General features: G+C 44.1%; 1 protein-coding gene across 19 annotated transcripts in view; it reads right to left on the reverse strand.

Moving 5' to 3' along the window:
- ASPH (aspartate beta-hydroxylase) overlaps nt 1-21220 on the reverse strand; it is a 183782-nt gene that overhangs the window by 150030 nt on the left and 12532 nt on the right. For 6 of the 19 annotated variants that reach the window (XM_078393779.1, XM_072998976.2, XM_078393776.1 and 3 more), the window contains exon 1: nt 5239-5496. The exons of 10 other annotated variants lie outside the window; for them this stretch is intronic. In XM_078393779.1, the coding sequence (XP_078249905.1) occupies nt 5239-5254 (16 nt within the window). In that variant the 5' untranslated portion in view covers nt 5255-5496. Of the gene's footprint in view, nt 1-5238; nt 5507-21220 lie in introns of those variants that run through there. 3 more of the 19 variants (XM_078393778.1, XM_078393777.1, XM_078393780.1) reach the window with 2 other exon arrangements.

The following is a 21220-nucleotide window of genomic DNA, read 5'->3' on the forward strand; positions in this document are numbered from 1 at the left end:
GGGATGTTGTCCCTTCCAGGTGCCTTCCCGGAGGCGAGGGAATCCAAGGCTGCTTTTATTTCTGCTAAGGTTGGTTTGCTGTCCAGCTCTTCCAAAACAGGCAGGCACTCAATGTTATTTAATGCTTCTTCAGTTACTACATTCTCTTTGGAATATAGCTCAGAGTAGTGCTGCACCCAGCGTTCCATCTGCTGTGCTCGGTCCTGGATGATCACACCTGTAGCAGACTTCAAGGGAGCAGATTTCTTCTGTATTGGACCTAAGGCCTGCTTGATACCATCATACATTCCTTTGATGTTACCTGTGTCCGCTGCTATCTGTATCTGAGAGCAGAGCTGAAGCCAATAATCATTGGAGCATCTCCTGGCAGCCTGTTAGACTTGGCTACGAGCAGCTCGAAGAGCTTGCAAGTTGGACTTGCTAGGACAGGCTTTGTATGCTGCTAGAGCTCTCCTCTTATCCTCAATGTCTGGCAATAACTCATCTGAATGGGCTTTGAACCAGTCAGCCATCTTTTTGGTCTTTTTGCCAAAGGTGGACAAGGCGGTGTTATACACAGCGTTCTTGAAATGTTCCCATCGTTCGTGTGCACTTACATTGGCTGGACCTGGAAGGGTTTCCTCAAGTGCTTGGGCAAATTCCTTCACTTTTCTTTGATCACGAGTCTTGATGATGTCAATACGTGGTCTTCCTTCCTTTTTCGTGTAATACAATCTCTTTGTTCGCAGTTTTACTCTACTACACACCAGGGAGTGATCAGTATCGCAATCAGCACTCTGGTAGCTTCGTGTGATCATAACATTAGGAAGGCTAGAGCGTCTAGTGAGGATCAAATCGAGCTGATGCCAATGCTTGGATCTTGGATGTCTCCAGGAAACTCTGTGTTGCAGCTTCGTATTAAAGAATGTGTTGCTGACACAAAGACCATAATAACAGCAAAACTCCAGTAAGCATTGGCCATTTTCGTTCATCTTTCCAATGCCAAAACGGCCTAGACAAGTGGGCCAGGAATTGTGATCAGCACCAACTCTGGCATTAAAGTCTCCAAGAATGAACAGTGCCTCTCTTGCAGGGACTTTTTTGATAGCAGCTGCCAGATCGTCATAGAATTTGTCTTTCACTTCTGTAGCAGATGACAGTGTTGGTGCATATGCACTAATGAGGGTTACTGGTCCTGCTGATGAGTGGAGCTGCAGAGACAGGATTCTTTCACTCCCCACAGTAGGTGGAACAATGGATCTTAGCAGAGTATTTCTGACTGCAAAGCCAACACCATATTTCCTGGTCTCATTCAATGATTTTCCCTGCCAGAAGAATGAGAAGTTTTTTTCTTTGACAGATCCAGAGTCTGGCAATCTCATCTCTTGCAGGGCAACAATGTTCATCTGCGGCCTACTCAGTTCCATGTCAATGACAGCTGTCTTGCGCACATCGTCTATTTCTTGCAGGTCATCAGGAAAGCCGTAGTCAGGAAAGCCAGGGGTCATTGTCCGTATATTCCAGGTGCCCAGCTTTAGGGCAGAAGTTGCAAGGTGCACGGTTATCGATCTGCTTGTCGGGTTTCACCCTAAACCCCACGCACCCCATGAAGTTAACAGACCGTGGCGAGGTAGCACCTTACTGGCTGGGGGCTGCCCAGCTTAAGGTGGGCGGTATCTACCTAGTGAGGTGCAATGACCATCATCAGAAGTAGCTCCTGGCATCATGCTCTACGCCAATTGAGCAAAGACTTATAACCGGTAACTGCTACTTCCCGTGTTGTTTCGACGCTGTATGCGAAGCTGGAGTGTCGTCTCCAGAGCACGAAGCCTGGGTAGAATAATATGGAGGATAGGCTGTTACCCAAGCAGCAGATCCCCCCTCTCGACGTTGCTGAGATAGTCCAGAGGAAAGGCAAGAGCCAATACAACTGGCTCCAGCAACGTCGCAGCAGTTGGCAGAATGACACGAACTGCCTCCAGGACTCCAGCTCCGGATTTTGCCTCAAGATTATCTCCTGAAGCCCTTTCTATAAGTAGATATAGCCACAAGGCAGTGGAGGTTCTCCTTCTCCTAGACGGGCTGCCTTACAGGGCTGACGAGCCCCACCTACCTGGCCTGCTCTCTAATAGTAGACGTTGTCTAGAGGGGCGGGGTAAAAATCAATTAAATAAATAAATAATAGTGTGGAAGTATCCAATGTTGATTGTCTTTCCTATTTACTAAATTAGGGTAAGAAACAGGATTAGAGTTTCACCCGCCATTAAACATGCTCTCCTGCTCACCCTCCTTTAAAGCTGAAACTCTGCCCTCCCTCAGGCCATTCATATTTACCATATTAGCCATGTGATGAGGAAACAAAGACCAAAACAGATTCCCCAGCAGAATACCCATGGAGGCCTACCTGGTCATCCCCAAAACCTCTCAGGGAGGTTTTGATGAGTATGAACTCATACTCATCAAAAACCTCATACTCATCAAAACCTCTCAGGGAGTATGAACTGAATAAAAATAGTTATCACCTCTAACTTTCATATGATAGCACTTTTCAAATACAGTGATGCCTCGTAAGACGAATGCCTCGTGGAACGAAAAACTCGCAAGACGAAAGCGTTTTGCGATTTTTTTGGTGACTCGTAAGATGAACTTTTCTATGGCCGCGCTTTGCAAGATGAATTTTTCCCCAATGCATTCCTATGGGAAATGCATGGAAATGCATTCCTATGGGAAAATTCACAAGATGAAATTTTCGCAATACGAAATGACTCGCAGAATGAATTATTTTCGTCTTGTGAGGCATCACTGTACTTCAAAGCTAGTTATACAGAAGAGGAGAAGAATCTGTTCTTTATCATCCCAGAGTGCAGGACACGTAATAATGAGCTCAAGCTACAGGAAGCCTGATTTAGGCAAAATATCAAGAAACACTTCTTAACTGTTACAGCAGTATGACAATGGAACCAATTACCTTGGGAGGTGGTGAGCCCTCCAATGTTGGAGACATTCAAGATAAAATTGGACAACCATCTGTCATATCTGCTTTGATTTGGATTCCCATACTGAGCAGGGGGTTAGACTAGATAGCCTTACAGACCCCTTCCAACTCAATTATTCTATCATTCTATTTAAGGAAATTCATTGTGAGTAACTTTTGTATTGTTTTTACAGTATATGTAGTGTTGAGGCTAATGAAGACATCCAAAACAGAATAACTCTGGAAACTTTGATTCACATTATTCACAGTTAGACAAAGCCCTTGCTTTTAGCTTTATATTGAACGTGTACCTGTATTTTACTGTTACCAATTTCAGAATCTGATAAACAATTTGTACCTAGGATGTAGCCTCATATTAATCTGTAATAATTACATTTTATAATCTGTTTTTGTGTTCATTCTCACATTTTGTTGATATAATACAGCTGTGCGCTTCTAGTACTTCAGTTATTTCTTGTTATATAACAGCTGCCTTCCCTTGTTTGTTTTAATACTATGTATACTGTGCATATCTTGTTTATGCAGTAATTCAGGTTTTCTATAACACGCAACTTAAATGCCATAAGGATCATGAAATATACGGTACAAGTTCACTCAAGAAATTGAGCATCATCAGATAATATTCTGGGCTATGAGGGAACAAGATTCAAATAGATGATAATTGCTTAAGACACTGTATCAACCGTTATGTCTTTGTAATTGAGCACATGCATCAGTTAAACTTCAATCCTGTATTTTAGCTTCAGCATATCTCAAATATTAATACAAATTAAATTTATTTCATCCACTCTGGGAATGTGTAACATACTGTACTAGGAGATACCTTATCTAGGCTCACGCCAGATCATAACTGTAGTTAGACCATCTTTGCTTGGATTCAACAAATAGTTTGTCCAGTGCCCTATGCACTAATTATCTTAAAGCCATAAGAATGGTAACAAGCCTTTTGATTTAACCTGGTTCAAGCAAATATGCAGCAAAATGAGATGAATGAAGATTTCTTTATTATAGAGAAGTTCTGTTTGAATATTCTTAGTTAAATATTTTTAGCCATGAGAGAAAAAGAGCTCTTAAATGTAAAATATCTCAGACACAAGAAATTCAAAAGTACTGTTTGTGAAGAAACAAGAAGCCAAGGCAAATTTGTATGGTATCAGCACAAAAGCTACCATGTCTAGGGAAAAAAAACAGAACTAATTTGGCTTCAATCAATTAGGGACACAACAGCAGACTCTGCTCAAGAGATCTTAATTTATTCTGCTTTACTAACTATCATCTGCTGTTTAGAATTTCAAAGCAATTTTTTAAAAATAAGAAATCTATAAGACTAATTAATTAATGTACACTCTTTGCTATTCACTGGGGGCAACGCAGAATATAATATTGTACAATATAATAATATTGTAGGTGCTCTTATAAGGGAATATCTGAACACCAGAATTATATATAAATATTTGAATTAAAAATATTTTCTCAATTAGCATCAGAGTGTCCTCCCAAACAAGAGATTCAGTTAAATGGCATCTAGTTTCCCTGAGAATGTCATAATCTTATAACATGTTTATTTTTAGAATAGTGAAGTCAGTACTGCTATACAGAGGTAATATACTCACGAACAATCTGCATAATTCACAGGAGAGATAATTCCTTTTACAACCTTTATTTCAAGTCTTAGGCTCCCCTTAGCCATACCAATCAAAGCTTACTTCATTCTTTTAGTTTTACTATATAACATTTAACAATAAAAGCATCACTTCCATGAGAAAAGGACACATTAAATATTGTACTTATTTCCAGAAGAAGAAAAATCAAAGTTCCATACATGAACTCCCAGTATTGTAGAAAGTAGGTCAATTTCCCAATCTATTATGCCTTCATTTTCGCCCACCAGAGATATGTACTGATATCACTGCTACCTAAAACATAATTATGTGTTTTCAAATTTTGAAAAATAATGTCAAGGAACAGACTATAATAATTAACATGATAGTCACGTCTGCATGATTAACAGGCTCTTGCCATTTTAATGTGCAGACAGTAATCTACCAGATCTTTCTTTGTTCTAAACACAGTGAAAAAATAAAACTGAGAACATATTATCAAACACATTAGGAACTTATTCCATACACTCGCACAGACAGAGAAAAAACTCACATTCTGAACAATTAAACTCTGTTTCATCCAGATTAAAGTTGTGACACAATGTTTTCATACCCAAATTGAGTCATAAACATGTTAATTTCTCTAAACTGCTAGAATAATACCTGAATCATCCGCCATGACGTAGGTGTCATTTATCCGTGAATAAAGTGGATCAAAGTATAAAAACTAGTGTTGGAGACAAGCCCAGCAAAATAATTGTCTCCTTGTCAGCCTTGCAACAGCAGCAAAGAAAGTTTCATATGGCGAACTCAGTTAAAATCTGAAATCGGACCCTGCTCCAAACTCTGCCTGAAAGCTATTTTTAGCGCAGTCATCTACAAGCCAAATGCTTTTAAACACCCATATGGAAAGACAGTGCTGACGACAATCAAATTTGCCCCCTCCTACTAGCAAAGCATTCTGGGTAGTAGGTTCTTTCCATCTCATTTAATCTCTAAACATCAACATACCAGGGAAGCAAAACTGAACAGATTAAAAAAAATGCATGCCCCAATGACTAAATTCTAAGAGCATTAAGCCTTCTGTTCAAGCTCAAACAAAAGTCACGACACAAAGCTCGCCTCTGTAATCTGGGCATCAACCAAACACGTTTACATGATGCTGATTGGCAGCAATAGCAAGGCATTTTAAAGATGCTGAGTGATCACATGATGTATGTATAATTTACCTATAGATTTGTCCACAGTTGATACAATATAATTTATAATTACAGTGTGGCATTGACAAATCCCTCAGAAGTAACTAAATATTTGCTTTAATGCCACTATTGCAATACAGAGTTGGTAATCAATTAATACATAGCTTGAACTATGAAAGTTACAAAATCACAGTAGAGAATTCATCACAGAAAGACATTTTCAATCAGGCTTTCCTTCAAATGATTGGCTGAACAAGGGGATTTTTTTTTGAAGCGACTAATTTATTCTGTTGTTTTACTTGTGTTTGTAATATAGCACTTATTTATGAGTTTTGATATATATTTAATGCTTTTTTAATATTGCAATACTTTATTATTTGGCTTTTAACTTTGTTTCTTTTAATACTGTAAATCACCTACAATCTTTTATGAGAGAAGCAGCATATAAATATTTAAAATTTAGATAAACAAACAAACAAACAAACAGTCAGGATACTTTCTAAATCACTATTTATAAAGCCAGCTTTGTGCACTGACATAAGGGATATGGCCCTAGATTGATAAGCATACTAATATTTTGACTCTTGGAATTTATAAGCATGTAACTAATTTGTTTTTGTTTTTCAAACAGAAAGCTCTGTAAATTGACCTCTTTTTTTCTTCTTTATTCCCCCTTCATCTAAGTGTTTTTAATGGCTATCAATGGATATGGATTTGGATGCACTTTAGGAGAAATGTATATGTATCCTTCAAATATACTGTAGTCTAGTGTGTTATGTGCTTAGTTCAGAAGTGGCAAGACTATTAGGACCCACCCAGTTTCCTACAGCATAGGATACAATAGTTCATGAATAAATCGTGTCTCAAGAACATATAACATTCTTTCCTAGCAGAGAAATGAAAATCCAAGTTTACAAAAAAAAACCAAGAAAAAAACCAAAACAGAAATACATGCAGACAACCATTCATTTACCAAGGCAAGCTAAAAAAATCTTTAAAGTGCAACATGAGCCAATTAAAAATGTAAAACACTTTACAGATTAAGAATAATGAGAAGCAACTCTATTAAGGCAAGATCAAACATACTGCTTTTCTTTGGGATGGTTTTTGTTGCTGCCTCCTGGACAGTGTTACAAGCCTCTATCCAAAGTTCTTCAGGCACTCTGCCCACCAAATCTAGTTCCTTAAATCTGTTCTTTACTTCCAGTGTGTATTCATAAGGGATTTGGTTTAGATTATACCTGAGTGGCCCAGTAATTTTTCCACTCTCTTCAGCCTAACCTTGAATTTTGCTATGAGAAGCTGATGATTAGAGCCGCAGTCAGCTCCAGGTCTTGTTTTTGCTGACTGTATAGAGCTTCTCCATCTTTGGCTGCAGAGAATATAATCAATCTGATTTCGATATTGCCCATCTAGTGATTTCCATGTACAGAGTCGCCTCTTGTGTTGTTGGAAAAGTGTGTTTGTGATGACCAGCTTATTCTCCTGACAAAACTCTATTAGCCTTTGTCCTGCTTCGTTCTGAACTCCAAGGCCAAACTTCCCTGTTGTTCTTTTTACCTCTTGGCTCCCTACTTTAGCATTCCAGTCCCCTAGAATGAGAAGAACATCTTTCTTTGGTGTCAGTTCTAGAAGGTGTTGTAAATCTTCATAAAATTGTTCAATTTCAGTCTCCTCAGCAATGCTGGTTGGTGCATAAACTTGGATTATTGTGATGTTGAAAGGTCTGCCTTGGATTCGTATTGACATCATTCTATCATTTTTGAGATTGTATCCCATTACAGCTTTTCCCATTCTTTTGTTGACTATGAGGGCTACTCCATTCCTTCTACGGGATTCTTGCCCACAATAGTAGATATGATAATCATCTGAGCTGAATTCGCCCATTCCTGTCCATTTTAGTTCACTGATGCCCAGGATGTCGATGTTTATTCTTGCCATCTCCTGTTTGACCACCTCCAGCTTCCCAAGGTTCATAAATCTTACATTCCAGGTTCCTATGCAGTATTTTTCTTTGCAGCATTGGACTTTCCTTTCACTTCCAGGCACGTCCACAGCTGAGCGTCCTTTCGGCTTTGGCCCAACCACTTCATTAGCTCTGGAGCTACTTGTACTTGTCCTCCGCTCTTCCTCAGTAGCATGTTGGACGCCTTCCGACCTGAGGGGCCCATCTTCCAGCGTCATATCTTTTATCCTTTTGTTTCTGATCATGGGGCGTTCTTGGCAAAGATACTGGAGTGGCATTGTCAGTTCCTACTCCAGGTGGATTGCGTTTAGTCGGAACTCTCCACTATGTCCTTGAGCCAGACATCCTGGAGAGTGAAGTCAAGTGGGCCTTAGAAAGCCTGGCTAACAACAAGGCCAGTGGAGGTGATGGCATTCCAGTTGAACTGTTTAAAATCTTAAAAGATGATGCTGTTAAGGTGCTACATTCAATATGCCAGCAAGTTTGGATAACCCAACAGTGGCCAGAGGATTGGAAAAGATCAGTCTACATCCCAATCCCAAAGAAAGGCAGTGCCAAAGAATGTTCCAACTACTGTACAATTGCACTCATTTCACACGCTAGCAAGGTTATGCTCAAAATCCTACAAGGTAGGCTTCAGCAGTATGTGGACCGAGAACTCCCAGAAGTACAAGCTGGATTCTGAAGAGGCAGAGGAACCCGAGACCAAATTGCTAACTTGCACTGGATTATGGAGAAAGCCAGAGAGTTCCAGAAAGATATCTACCTCTGCTTCATTGACTATGCAAAAGCCTTGGACTGTGTGGACCACAGCAAACTATGGCAAGTTCTTAAAGAAATGGGAGTGCCTGACCACCTTATCTGTCTCCTGAGAAACCTATATGTGGGACAGGAAGCAACAGTTAGAACTGGACATGGAACAACTGATTGGTTCAAAATTGGGAAAGGAGTATGACAAGGCTGTATATTGTCCCCCAGCTTATTTAACTTATATGCAGAATACATCATGCGGAAGGCTGGACTGGATGAAACCCAAGCCGGAATTAAGATTGCCGGAAGAAATATCAACAACCTCCGATATGCAGATGATACCACTCTGATGGCAGAAAGTGAGGAGGAATTAAAGAACCTTGTAATGAGAGTGAAAGAGGAGAGTGCAAAAAACGGTCTGAAACTCAACATCAAAAAAACTAAGATCATGGCCACTGGTCCCATCACCTCCTGGGAAATAGAAGGGGAAGACATGGAGGCAGTGACAGATTTTATTTTCCTGGGCTCCATGATCACTGCAGATGGAGACAGCAGCCACGAAATTAAAAGACGCCTGCTTCTTGGGAGGAAAGCGATGACAAATCTTGACAGCATCTTAAAAAGCAGAGACATCACATTGCCAACAAAAGTCAGAATAGTCAAAGCTATGGTTTTTCCTGTTGTGATGTATGGAAGTGAGAGCTGGACCATAAAGATAGCAGACCACCGAAGAATTGATGCCTTTGAACTGTGGTGCTGGAGGAGGCTCTTGAGAATCCCCTGGACTGCAAGGAGAACAAACCTATCAATTCTAAAGGAAATCAACCCTGAGTGCTCACTGGAAGGACAGATCCTGAAGCTGAGGCTCCAGTACTTTGGCCATCTCATGAGAAGAGAAGACTCCTTGGAAGAAACCTTGATGTTAGGAAAGTGTGACGGCAAGAGGAGAAGGGGACGACAGAGGATGAGATGGCTGGACAGTGTCTGTGAAGCAACCAACATGAATTTGACACAACTCCAGGAGGCAGTGGAAGATAGGAGGGCCTGGCGTGCTCTGGTCCATGGGGTCACAAAGAGTCGGACACAGCTAAACGACTAAACACACACACAAACATACTGCTACAGCACTTTTTAATGTACTAATTGATTAAATTTTACATTTTCTTAACTAAGCAGAACAACATCAGGAATTAGTCAATGGCCAAAATCTTGTCATGCAGTTATGCTGGAATAACGCTAACATTGTGACTTTGGGAAGTGAATTGTCTCAAATGAAGAAATCACTGTTCTGTGTTACACTGTTAGTTATTACACCAGCATAACTACACAAGACAGTTTTGAGTATAATAAATAATTTTATACACAAGAAAAAAGACTGTACTTGACATCATCATCGTGCACAGTAGAAGTTAATGGAAATAACTGAAATTATTAAATTCCATCCCTTGTTTTAAAAAAAAAGACAAGTGATGCATACATAACATACCATATTTTACCGTGTATGCGACACCCATATGTATAAAATGCCCCCCACACTTTTTTAACCCTTGATTTCAGTAAAGCTTTTGACAAAGTGCCCCATGATACAGTACTCTAATTAGCAGGCCAACTAGATGTGAGCTGGATAGGATAAATGTCAGGTGGATACACAGTTGGCTACAGAATCATAATCAGAGGGTGATTATGGGAGGAGGTATCAAGTGGAGTATCCCAGGAATCAGTCCTGGACCCTGTGCTCTTCAACATTTGTATTAATAACCTGGACCACGGGGAGCAGGGAATGTTAATCAAATTTGGAGATGACACAAAATGGAGTGGAATAGCTAATATCCTGGAAGACAGAAACAAAATTAAAAATGGTCTGGATTGAGCACTGGACTGAAAACAACAGCATTGAATTTAACAGGGATAGGTATAAAGTACTGCATCTATGAAAAAGAAACCAAACACTTGGTTACAAGATGGGGGATACCTGGCTCAGGAATACTACAAGTGAGAAAAGCTGAAAATGAGCCAACAGTGTGATGTGGCTATAAAAATGCAAATGCTGTTTTAGGCTGCATTAACAGAAATATAGTCTCCAAATCCTGCGAGGTACTAGTTACCCTCTATTTGGCACTGGTTAGGCCTCATCTTAAGTATTGTGTTCAGTTCTGGATACTGCACTTCAAGAAGGAAGCTGACAAATTAGAATTAGTTCAGAGGAGGCCAACAAAGATGATCAGGGGGCTGGAAACCAAACCCTATGAATGACTGAAATAACTAGGCATGTTTAGCCTTAAGAAAAGAAGACTGAGGGAAATATGATAGCACTCTTCAAATACTTGAAAGGCTATCATTCAGAGGAAGGGCAGGATTTTTTCTCAGTCATCCCAGAGTGCAGGACATGCAACAATGGGTTCAAGTTACAGGAAGCCTGATTTTGGTTAAATATCAGGAAAAACCTACTGTTAGAGCAGTACAGCAATGGGATCAATTACCTCAAGCAGTGGCAAGTGCTCCAACACTGGAAGCATAGACAACTACCTGGCAGATATACTTTGATTTGTATTCCTGCAGGGGTTGGACTCAATGTCCTTCTAGGTTCAATGTATTCTCGAAGGCGTTCATGGCCAGGATCTGATGGTTGTTGTGGGTTTTTCAGGTTCTTTGGCCGTGTTCTGAAGGTTGTTCTTCCTGACATTTTGCCAGTCTCTGTGGCCCTCCTGTTCTTAGATCTCATGGTCATACGCAAAACTGACCTCCTATTGGGACACAAAGTCTACAGAAAACCCACCCACACCGACTGGTACCTACACAAAAACTCCAACCACCACCCACAACAGAAAAGAGGCATAATCAAAACACTGGTAGACCGTGCAAATCGGAACTGTGAAGCTCAATTTTTCAGCACCGAGCTCAACCATCTGAATTGGGCCCTACAGGTGAATGGCGATTCCAAGAATGAAATCAAAACAGCCATCAAACCAAGAAAACAACACCAAACTGAAGAGGAAAAACAGCCACCCATAAATAAAGTATTTCTGCCATACATCAAAGGGGTCACGGACCACATGGGGAAACATTTGAAAAAACACAACCTACAAACAGTATTCAGGCCCACCACAAAAATATAACAAATGTTATGGTCAGCAAAGAACAAAAGGGACCCCCTCACCACAGCAGACGTATACCGGATACCTTGCAGTTGTGGCCAGGTATATACTGGAACCACAAAACGCAGCATTCACACCAGAATCAAAGAACATGAGACACTGCAGACTAAAACAACCGGAAAAATCAGCAGTAGCTGAACATGCCCTAAAACAAGCTGGACATGAAATTTTATTTCAAAATACTGAAGTAATGGACAACACCAGCAATCATTATGTTAGACTGCACAGGGAAGCCATTGGAATCCATAAACATCAACAAAACTTCAACAAAAAGGAAGAAGGCCTAAAACTAAATATGGCCTGGCTTCCAATATTGAAAAATACAACCTGCAAAAGGTCAATGAACTATACCCAGCCGCAAGGACCAGGGGTCATTGAACAAAAAAAAGACCAGCTAACGAAACCCATCAATCACAGTAACAAATAATCTCTCCCCCCTTCTCACAACAAAAAACACGCTGATCACCCTATGTCCTGAATAAAGGCAAAAACTGTACCCACAGCCATAAATACTCAACTATCCAACAAACAGCAACAGAGCATGGACAGAGTTCCTACTCCAGTCCTCTGAAGATGCCAGCCACAGAATGTCAGGAAGAACAACCTTCAGAACACGGCCATTCCATAGGCATCCTTCAGTCTCAAGAGACTATAGTAACATGCTCTGAATCGAGGAGTGTCCTCTCCAGAACATGAAGCCCGGGTAAGGTAATGTGGAGGATAGGCTGTTACCCAAGCAGCAGATCCCCCCTCTCCACATTGCTGAAATGATCCAATGGAAAGGCAAGAGCCAATACAACTGGTTCCAGCAATGTCGCAGGAGTTGGCAGAACGTGCTGACTTCTGCTCTTCAGTGACGACCCTCCTTCCGGTGAGTTAGCTTGCTAGTCACCCTTTTTGTGTGCATTCACAGAAGACCGCAATGAAGAAAGAGAGGTTACTTACCTGTAACCATGGTTCTTCAAGTGGTCAGTCTGTGAATTCACACAAGCCCGCCCGCCCTCCCCACTTTCCGTCACTGAATTTATCTACCTCAAACTCTCTTGTTTGTGGCGGAAAAATGGAACTGAGGATTGGGCGGGCGGAGCATGCGCGGTGTGGGCTATCTTGAACTGTGTTTCTTTTCTGCAGAGCTGGAGAGCATTCCGGGGGAACCGACGCTGGCGCTGACTTAACCCTTTTTGTGTGAATTCACAGAGTGACCACTTGAAGAACCATGGTTACAGGTAAGTAACCTCTCTTTTTTGTTCCATTTCATCCTCTATAAAAAAATGGGGTACAATCAGTGCCCTTCAGTGCAAAAGGAGGTGTTGTAATCGAAAGAAGAAATGGGCAAATCTTTGTTCTGCACATTAGGTTTTTTTAATTTGTACTTCTTTTCCTTCACAAGAGTAATAAAAGCAAAAGTGTTTCAATACTTTAAGGTTTAGTAAATTTATTTCAATGTGAACTTTTATACCTTCAAGACACTTCTTCTGTAGTGCATACTAAAATACATATGCTGATCTTCAAGGTGCTGGAATTCTTTTTTTTTTTTCCCCTGGGCTTTCTTTTTGTCTCCTGAGCACATGGCCTGGGGGTGGGGCCTACATTTTTAAGGATCAGATCGTACTTTTGCACTATTAAAGAGCAAGCTGGGTAGATGGGGCTCGTCAGCCATGGAAGGCAGCCCATCTAGGAGAAGGAAAACTCCAATTTCAAACCTCCACTGCCCTGTGGCTATATCCACTCATGGAAAAGGCTTCAGGAGTTAACCTCGAGGCAAAATCCGGAGCTGGAGTCCCGAAGAACACGGCCAAAGAGCCCGAAAACCCCCACAACAACCATCCTTCTAGGTTCCTTCCAACTTCATTATTCTATGATTCTAAGAACAAATGGTCTTTTTATGATTTATACAATAGAGACCAAAAGAGGAGAACTGAGGCAGACACTGGGGATTGAGAATATTAATGTTCTTTCTATTACGTCTTTTTGCATTTATTATCAGTTTCCAAGATTGTAATTTAGAAGCAATACTATCTTTCACAATATTGTATGATACAGAAATCAATTCTGATCACATAACTAAAGAATATTTCCAAATGTAGGCTTAAGAGAAAAAAGGATAACTTGCATAAACAACCTTTGGCTTTGAGTTTTGTTTAACATAAATAATTTTTTTCTCAATCTGGTCAAAGCTTTTAATACATTTGAATAAAATTTGACTTGACAAGTGATTGGAAAGCTATTGAAAGAGATGGCTGCTATTCATTTCTATCAACTGAAGTAATTTTCTAGCACTTAAAAATATCACCACTTACAGTAAGAACATGAGAGCATAAAGCAGGGAAGGCTTATCTGCATTTCCTAATCTAACAGAACTGAATGATTGGTGATGAAAAAATTTGAGTGCACATATCCAGTAACGGTGCAAAAGACATTGAGACTCTACAGAAAACACTAGACATGTCACAAAATGCCATGTTACTGCCTCTTTCAGTGTCAGAATGTGAACGAGAGGAGGAGAAAGAGGAAAGAAGAGAGAGTGAGCCATCCCCTCACATGTCTGCACGGGATGCAAAGGATGAAAGAGTTGTGGGAGAGGAGATGCCCAAAATGGTTAATAGGATGGAAGGGCTAAAGGTGGGAGAAAAAGGGGAAGGGCAAGGAAAAGAAACCCGGAGGGAGGTGATGTGTTCCTCACTTTGGAGGAAGGGGGAAAATCTGGTGAGACGGAAAAGGTAGTAATTCTAGAGGATGAATGGGTTGAAGGGGAGAATGAACCCAGTGTTTAAGGTACCTCAGAGGAGAATAAAAACAGAAGGTAAAGATCGCGGCATGAAAGATGAGAAAGGTGAAAACATTAAACCATAGATAGGGGGACTGTATCCCAAGGAATGGACTGTCCTAGTATATCAGTGGGGACAAGGGCTCGTGAAGAAAGTGACCAGATCAAGGCCAATACAACAAGGAGAGAAGCCTCCAGAGGGAGAGTGGGCGAGTCACCCCTGTTGCGGGACTATTTGTGCCATAAGGAGTGGGTGCCAGAGGAAACCGACCGATCAGGAGCGCTTCAGACAAACCTATCGTTAGAAGCTGACTCTTACAGGAATACTCTGCCTACGTTATAGAACAGTTTACCAGTAAATCAAAATTTTAATGACCCTGTTGAAGTTGTTGTTGAGAAAATCCTTGTTACATTAATAAAAACCTGCTCCTGTCTTTTCCTGCGCAAACTCCAGAACTGTCAAAAGCTAGTAACAAACCCTATCACACAGAACCTGATTAGGATAAGGGACTTCCCCAGGAGTCCCACAAAAATTTACAAACTCCGGTGCCTCCCCTTCTCCTCCCGCCAAGGCCACCGCCGCCACCGGGACCTGTGGGCCCCTTCTGGGCCAAGCGGAGGGGCTCGCAGGTACGTAATGAATGCCCCAACTGACGGCACCCCTTCCCTTCCCTTCCTCAGGGTCCCGCGCCGCTTCCCATTAGTTTCTATGGACGGAAAAGAGCAGATACGGATCAAATGGTTTTCAATACATTTCTATGGGAAATGCAGAATTGACCTGCGAACTTTTTGACTTGCGAACCGCCTTCCAATATGGATTAAGTTTGCAAGTCAAGACTCCACTGTATTAGCTGAGAGCAAAAATGGATGGATATTCTCAGCCTTCAGCTGCAAAGCTACCTATGTAACCTGGAATAGAAACTTTCATCCAAGGGAACATGGAGGCATTAAAGTATTGGGAAGGAGATTGACACCATCCCTGAAACTCAGAACTTTGCCTGGTGTATTAAAATGATCATAGAATCTTATAGGAGCAATCTCTGCCTGAGAAATTTGGAAGGCCATGTAAGTCAGAGTAGAGAAAACAGGATTAGAAGCACAGATGTTCTGACCTGGCATAATTGAGATACTTGTAATTCATTTATAGCAGTATTATGTTGCCAGATAGTATTATGTTTTTAGACAGTTCCTTAATTTCAAAGAAAGTTTACCATTCCAAAACCACAACATGCATTAGTATTTTGTTTTAATTACAAGCATTTAGCAATTATTTCTATCTTTAAAAAACTATGCAACACACATGGGAAAGACTGTAACATAAACAACTACAGGATGAAAAAAAAATAGAGTAATTCTGTAAAGTAATTCTGTTCTTTTCCCAGGGCTGGTAAAATCAGATACACTGTGTCATCATGTGCCTAAAGTTATTAAGTCTACTAATTAGAAATTTCAAATCTTCATTCAAGTTTATTCATGGCTGGAGCATGAAGCTCTGATGCTGTCATATATGAATTTAAAGGATTTTCCAGCCCTAGGTTTAATTACACAGCAATTTTTAAAAAAATAAAAAGCATTTTCCATGCAGCAGTCCATGGGTATGATTAGATAATAAATAGTTATCCCTCTTAGTATTCAGATCACACTTGTCACACTTTACCAGTTTATGAAGTTCATCAGGAAGCAACCACCATGATGTAATCAAAACGTCACTGCATAAATGTCCTATAATGAAGAATCCAATAAACCATTAGTTTAAGCTTTACCATATTTTGTGCTTTTAATCTTTGAAGTGAGAAAATCAAGTACTTTCCAGCACCCATTCCCAAATGAAGAAGAAAAATCATTGGATTATCCTAATTTACACCATGTAAAGAGATATATGGCAACAAAGATACAAGATTCATCCTTAATAACACATGGTTTCTGTCTCTTGCACTGTATCTGCTTGAGTGAATACTCTAGGTTACAATCCAGTGGAGAACTTCCACTGGCAGAACAACTGACTCCAGCAGAACCAGGAGTTGCATACTCCCCTTGCCCCTCTGCAGATGCCTACATGTTTTCAAATCCAACAGTAGAGGACCATAAAACTCTCCAGAAGATGGGGGGGGGGGACCCTTAATCACTGAAAAACCATGGGAACAATGTTAGGATACCTGTGCATTAGAAGCAAAAAGACCTTTTCACTAAAAAAAAAAAAAACCCTCCAGGGCCAATATTATGAAAATTACTGTCAGGTTGAGTTGCTGAGCATTTAAAAGTAACTGTATTAAAATCCAAGTGTAACGTTCAGCCCTGCCGTCACAGCTGGGCAGTGGAACAGCAGCCAATGAGGGGACGGAAGGTGGTGCTAAAGGGGGAGGAGCTGGGATATAAAGGGGTGTATGGAGTTTTGAGATAGAGATAGAGATAGAGTTTAGAGATGAGAGTTTGTTAATTAGAGTGAGTGAGAGAGCCTGTCAGTGTGAAATAGTCTGTGAGAGCCAGTGATTTATTTACAGTGATTGACTTATTGATTCTTTACCAGTGATTTCCTATTTTTATTTCCTGTAATCAATAAACCAGTTTTTTGTTTTTCAAAGTTACACTTGTCCTTCGCTTGATTTTCAAGGATAAGTTGGTGGCAGCAGAGTTTAAAGTGAAGTAGCAACCACTCTTTGAGGTTTGAGGGTGGCTGTTACAATAAATTGGTGCCAGCATGTGGGATCCGTGGGATCCAGTGAAGCCTTGTGTGGAAAGGTGCCCAGAGCAGGGGTCTTTAGTCAGGGACGTCTGAGTAAATGCATGGGTAACCTTCTAGGACTTGTCTCACAGGGAGCGAGTCTAGTAGAAGGGCGTGGGACCTCAGATTGGGAACTAAGACAGGGAGGCTCTGTGGTGACCATTTCTGTGAAGAGTTGCCCAAAGCAAAAGCTGTGGTAGATTGGCTGGCTTGTCCTGAGTTTGGGGAAAACTCGGAGAGGACAAAGCGGAGCCAAGGGCAGTGAGGCTGAGGGAACTCAAAAGCAGCTGAACCTGGGACAAGGGGAAGCTGTGTGTGTGTTTAAGATTTGGTGCCTGAGACAGAAAGGAAAATTCTGTTTTGGCGGGAGGCCTAGCTGGAGGCTGAAGCCTGGTAACAGTAGCTAGCTTGCCAGTGCTGGTGGAGCAGCAACTTTATAACAGACTCACTGACAGGAAAAAGTGTACAGTGGGGTCTTGACTTGAGAACTTAATCCGTATTGGAAGGCGGTTCTCAAGTCAAAAAGTTCTCAGGTCAAATCTGCATTTCCCATAGGAATGCATTGAAAACCATTTGATCCGTATCTGCTCTTTTCCGTCCATAGAAACTAATGGGAAGCTGCTATTCTGCCTTCGACCACTAGAGGGGGATATTTTGTTTCTTTTTTTCTTAGGTCAATAAAGGTTCAGGGAAGGCAGGGAAAATACAGTCCAGGCAGTACCAGGCAGTCCGAAGACTGTCTCCCAATCCACTCTCTAAACGCTGGGAGGAGTGAGGAAGCAGACAGGCACCCTTTTCACTGGCCAACAGTTAACTGAAAGTTCAAATTTTGCACTTTCCCTGCCTCCCACGTGGTTTTTTTTCAGTTCTTAACTCAAATCTAAGTACTTAAGTCAAGTCAATATTTTCCTGTGAGAGCGGTTAAGTCAAAATGTTCTTAACTCAAGCCGTTCTTAAGTCAAGACCCCACTGTACGTTTTAAAATCAAGGCTTGTAAGTGGGAACAGAAGCCTGAGGGAAGGAAAATGCCCTTGACCAGGGGAAAGAAAACTGAACAGATGCCTGGTGTAATGGCAACTAGGTCAGATGAGGAAAATGGGGATGTTGAGGGAGAATTTACCTCAGGAAAAGAAATGGAGACCTCAAAGGGGGAGGACTCAATTGAATTCAGAAAATGGGATCAAGAAGCAGATCCAACGTTGCAACCATGCTTTAAGATGGTGAGCAAATATCCAGTAAGCCCTGAGAACCGTGAGAGATACTTTGAAAAAAAAGGTCTTTTATATAGGGAGATCTTAATAAACTCCAAGAGGGAAAAACTGCTAGTAGTTCCTTCTAAATACAGACATAAAATAATGGAAAAATGTCACACAGACACCTTATCTGGACATTTAGGTATTGCAGGGACTAAGCAGAATATATCCCAGAAGTACTACTGGCCAAAAATGGGAAAAGAAATACAGTGGTGCCTCGCTTAACGAGTGCCCCGTTTAACGAAAAAATCGCATAACGATGGCTTCGTTGCCATCGCTTTTGCGATCGCACAACGATCTTGCCTATGGGGAAAAATCGGTTTGCGATTTTTCCCCATAGGCACCATTTTCCCCCAGCTGAGCGGCGGGAGCTTTGAAGCCCCGCTGCTCAGCTGGGGGAAAATGTCGGCAGTGGGCTGCGGCCTCGGAAGGACCCCGAAGCCACCGTCCCCTACCGACAATTCCCTTCCGAGCTCCGGGGACAGGCTGGGGGGTGGACCGGGAAGCTTGAAGCCTCTCCGCGCCGCCTACCCCCGCCGTTCCCGGACTTCTGGAAGTCCGGGAACAGCCTGGGTAAGCAGCGCGGGAAGGCTTCAAGCTTCCCGATCCACCCCCCAGCCTGTCCCCGCCGCTTAAAGCCTCCTTGCGCCGCCTACCTAGCCCGTTCTCGGACACCTAGGTGTCCGAGAACGGGCTGGGTAGGCGGCGGGGAAGGCTACCGGCATCGGGGACAGGCTGGGGGGTGGACCGGGGAGCTTGAAGCCTCTCCGCGCCGCCTACCCAGGTCGTTCCCGGACTTCTGGAAGTCCGGGAACGACCTGGGTAGGCGGCGCGGAGAGGCTTCAAGCTTCCCGATCCACCCCCCAGCCTGTCCCCGCCACTTAAAGCCTCCTTGCGCCGCCTACCCAGCCCTTTCTTGGACACCTAGGTGTCCGAGAAAGGGCTGGGTAGGCGGCGGGGAAGGCTACCGGCATCGGGGACAGGCCGGGGGGTGGACCGGGAAGCTTGAAGCCTCTCCGCGCCGCCTACCCCCGCCGTTCCCGGACTTCTGGAAGTCCGGGAACAGCCTGGGTAAGCAGCGCGGGAAGGCTTCAAGCTTCCCGATCCACCCCCCAGCCTGTCCCCGCCGCTTAAAGCCTCCTTGCGCCGCTTACCTAGCCCGTTCTCGGACACCTAGGTGTCCGAGAACGGGCTGGGTAGGCGGCGGGGAAGGCTACCGGCATCGGGGACAGGCTGGGGGGTGGACCGGGGAGCTTGAAGCCTCTCCGCGCCGCCTACCCAGGTCGTTCCCGGACTTCTGGAAGTCCGGGAACGACCTGGGTAGGCGGCGCGGAGAGGCTTCAAGCTTCCCGATCCACCCCCCAGCCTGTCCCCGCCACTTAAAGCCTCCTTGCGCCGCCTACCCAGCCCTTTCTTGGACACCTAGGTGTCCGAGAAAGGGCTGGGTAGGCGGCGGGGAAGGCTACCGGCATCGGGGACAGGCTGGGGGTGGACTGGGGAGCTTGAAGCCTCTCCGCGCCGCCTACCCAGGTCGTTCCCGGACTTCTGGAAGTCTGGGAACGACCTGAGTAGGCAGCGCGGAGAGGCTTCAAGCTTCCCGATCCACCCCCCAGCCTGTCCCCGCCGCTTAAAGCCTCCTTGCGCCGCCTACCTAGCCCGTTCTCGGACACCTAGGTGTCCGAGAACGGGCTGGGTAGGCGGCGGGGAAGGCTACCGGCATCGGGGACAGGCTGGGGGGTGGACCGGGGAGCTTGAAGCCTCTCCGCGCCGCCTACCCAGGTCGTTCCCGGACTTCTGGAAGTCCGGGAACGACCTGGGTAGGCGGCGCGGAGAGGCTTCAAGCTTCCCGATCCACCCCCCAGCCTGTCCCCGCCACTTAAAGCCTCCTTGCGCCGCCTACCCAGCCCTTTCTTGGACACCTAGGTGTCCGAGAAAGGGCTGGGTAGGCGGCGGGGAAGGCTACCGGCATCGGGGACAGGCCGGGGGGTGGACCGGGAAGCTTGAAGCCTCTCCGCGCCGCCTACCCCCGCCGTTCCCGGACTTCTGGAAGTCCGGGAACAGCCTGGGTAAGCAGCGCGGGAAGGCTTCAAGCTTCCCGATCCACCCCCCAGCCTGTCCCCGCCGCTTAAAGCCTCCTTGCGCCGCTTACCTAGCCCGTTCTCGGACACCTAGGTGTCCGAGAACGGGCTGGGTAGGCGGCGGGGAAGGCTACCGGCATCGGGGACAGGCTGGGGGGTGGACCGGGGAGCTTGAAGCCTCTCCGCGCCGCCTACCCAGGTCGTTCCCGGACTTCTGGAAGTCCGGGAACGACCTGGGTAGGCGGCGCGGAGAGGCTTCAAGCTTCCCGATCCACCCCCCAGCCTGTCCCCGCCACTTAAAGCCTCCTTGCGCCGCCTACCCAGCCCTTTCTTGGACACCTAGGTGTCCGAGAAAGGGCTGGGTAGGCGGCGGGGAAGGCTACCGGCATCGGGGACAGGCTGGGGGTGGACTGGGGAGCTTGAAGCCTCTCCGCGCCGCCTACCCAGGTCGTTCCCGGACTTCTGGAAGTCTGGGAACGACCTGAGTAGGCAGCGCGGAGAGGCTTCAAGCTTCCCGATCCACCCCCCAGCCTGTCCCCGCCGCTTAAAGCCTCCTTGCGCCGCCTACCCAGCCCTTTCTCGGACACCTAGGTGTCCGAGAAAGGGCTGGGTAGGCGGCGGGGAAGGCTACCAGCATCGGGGACAGGCTGGGGGGTGGATCGGGAAGCTTGAAGCCTCCCAGCGCTGCTTACCCAGGTCGTTCCCGGACTTCTGGAAGTCCGGGAACGACCTGGGTAGGCGACGCGGAGAGGCTT

Source organism: Pogona vitticeps, chromosome 4 (assembly GCF_051106095.1).
Source record: "Pogona vitticeps strain Pit_001003342236 chromosome 4, PviZW2.1, whole genome shotgun sequence".
Lineage (NCBI taxonomy): Eukaryota > Metazoa > Chordata > Lepidosauria > Squamata > Agamidae > Pogona > Pogona vitticeps.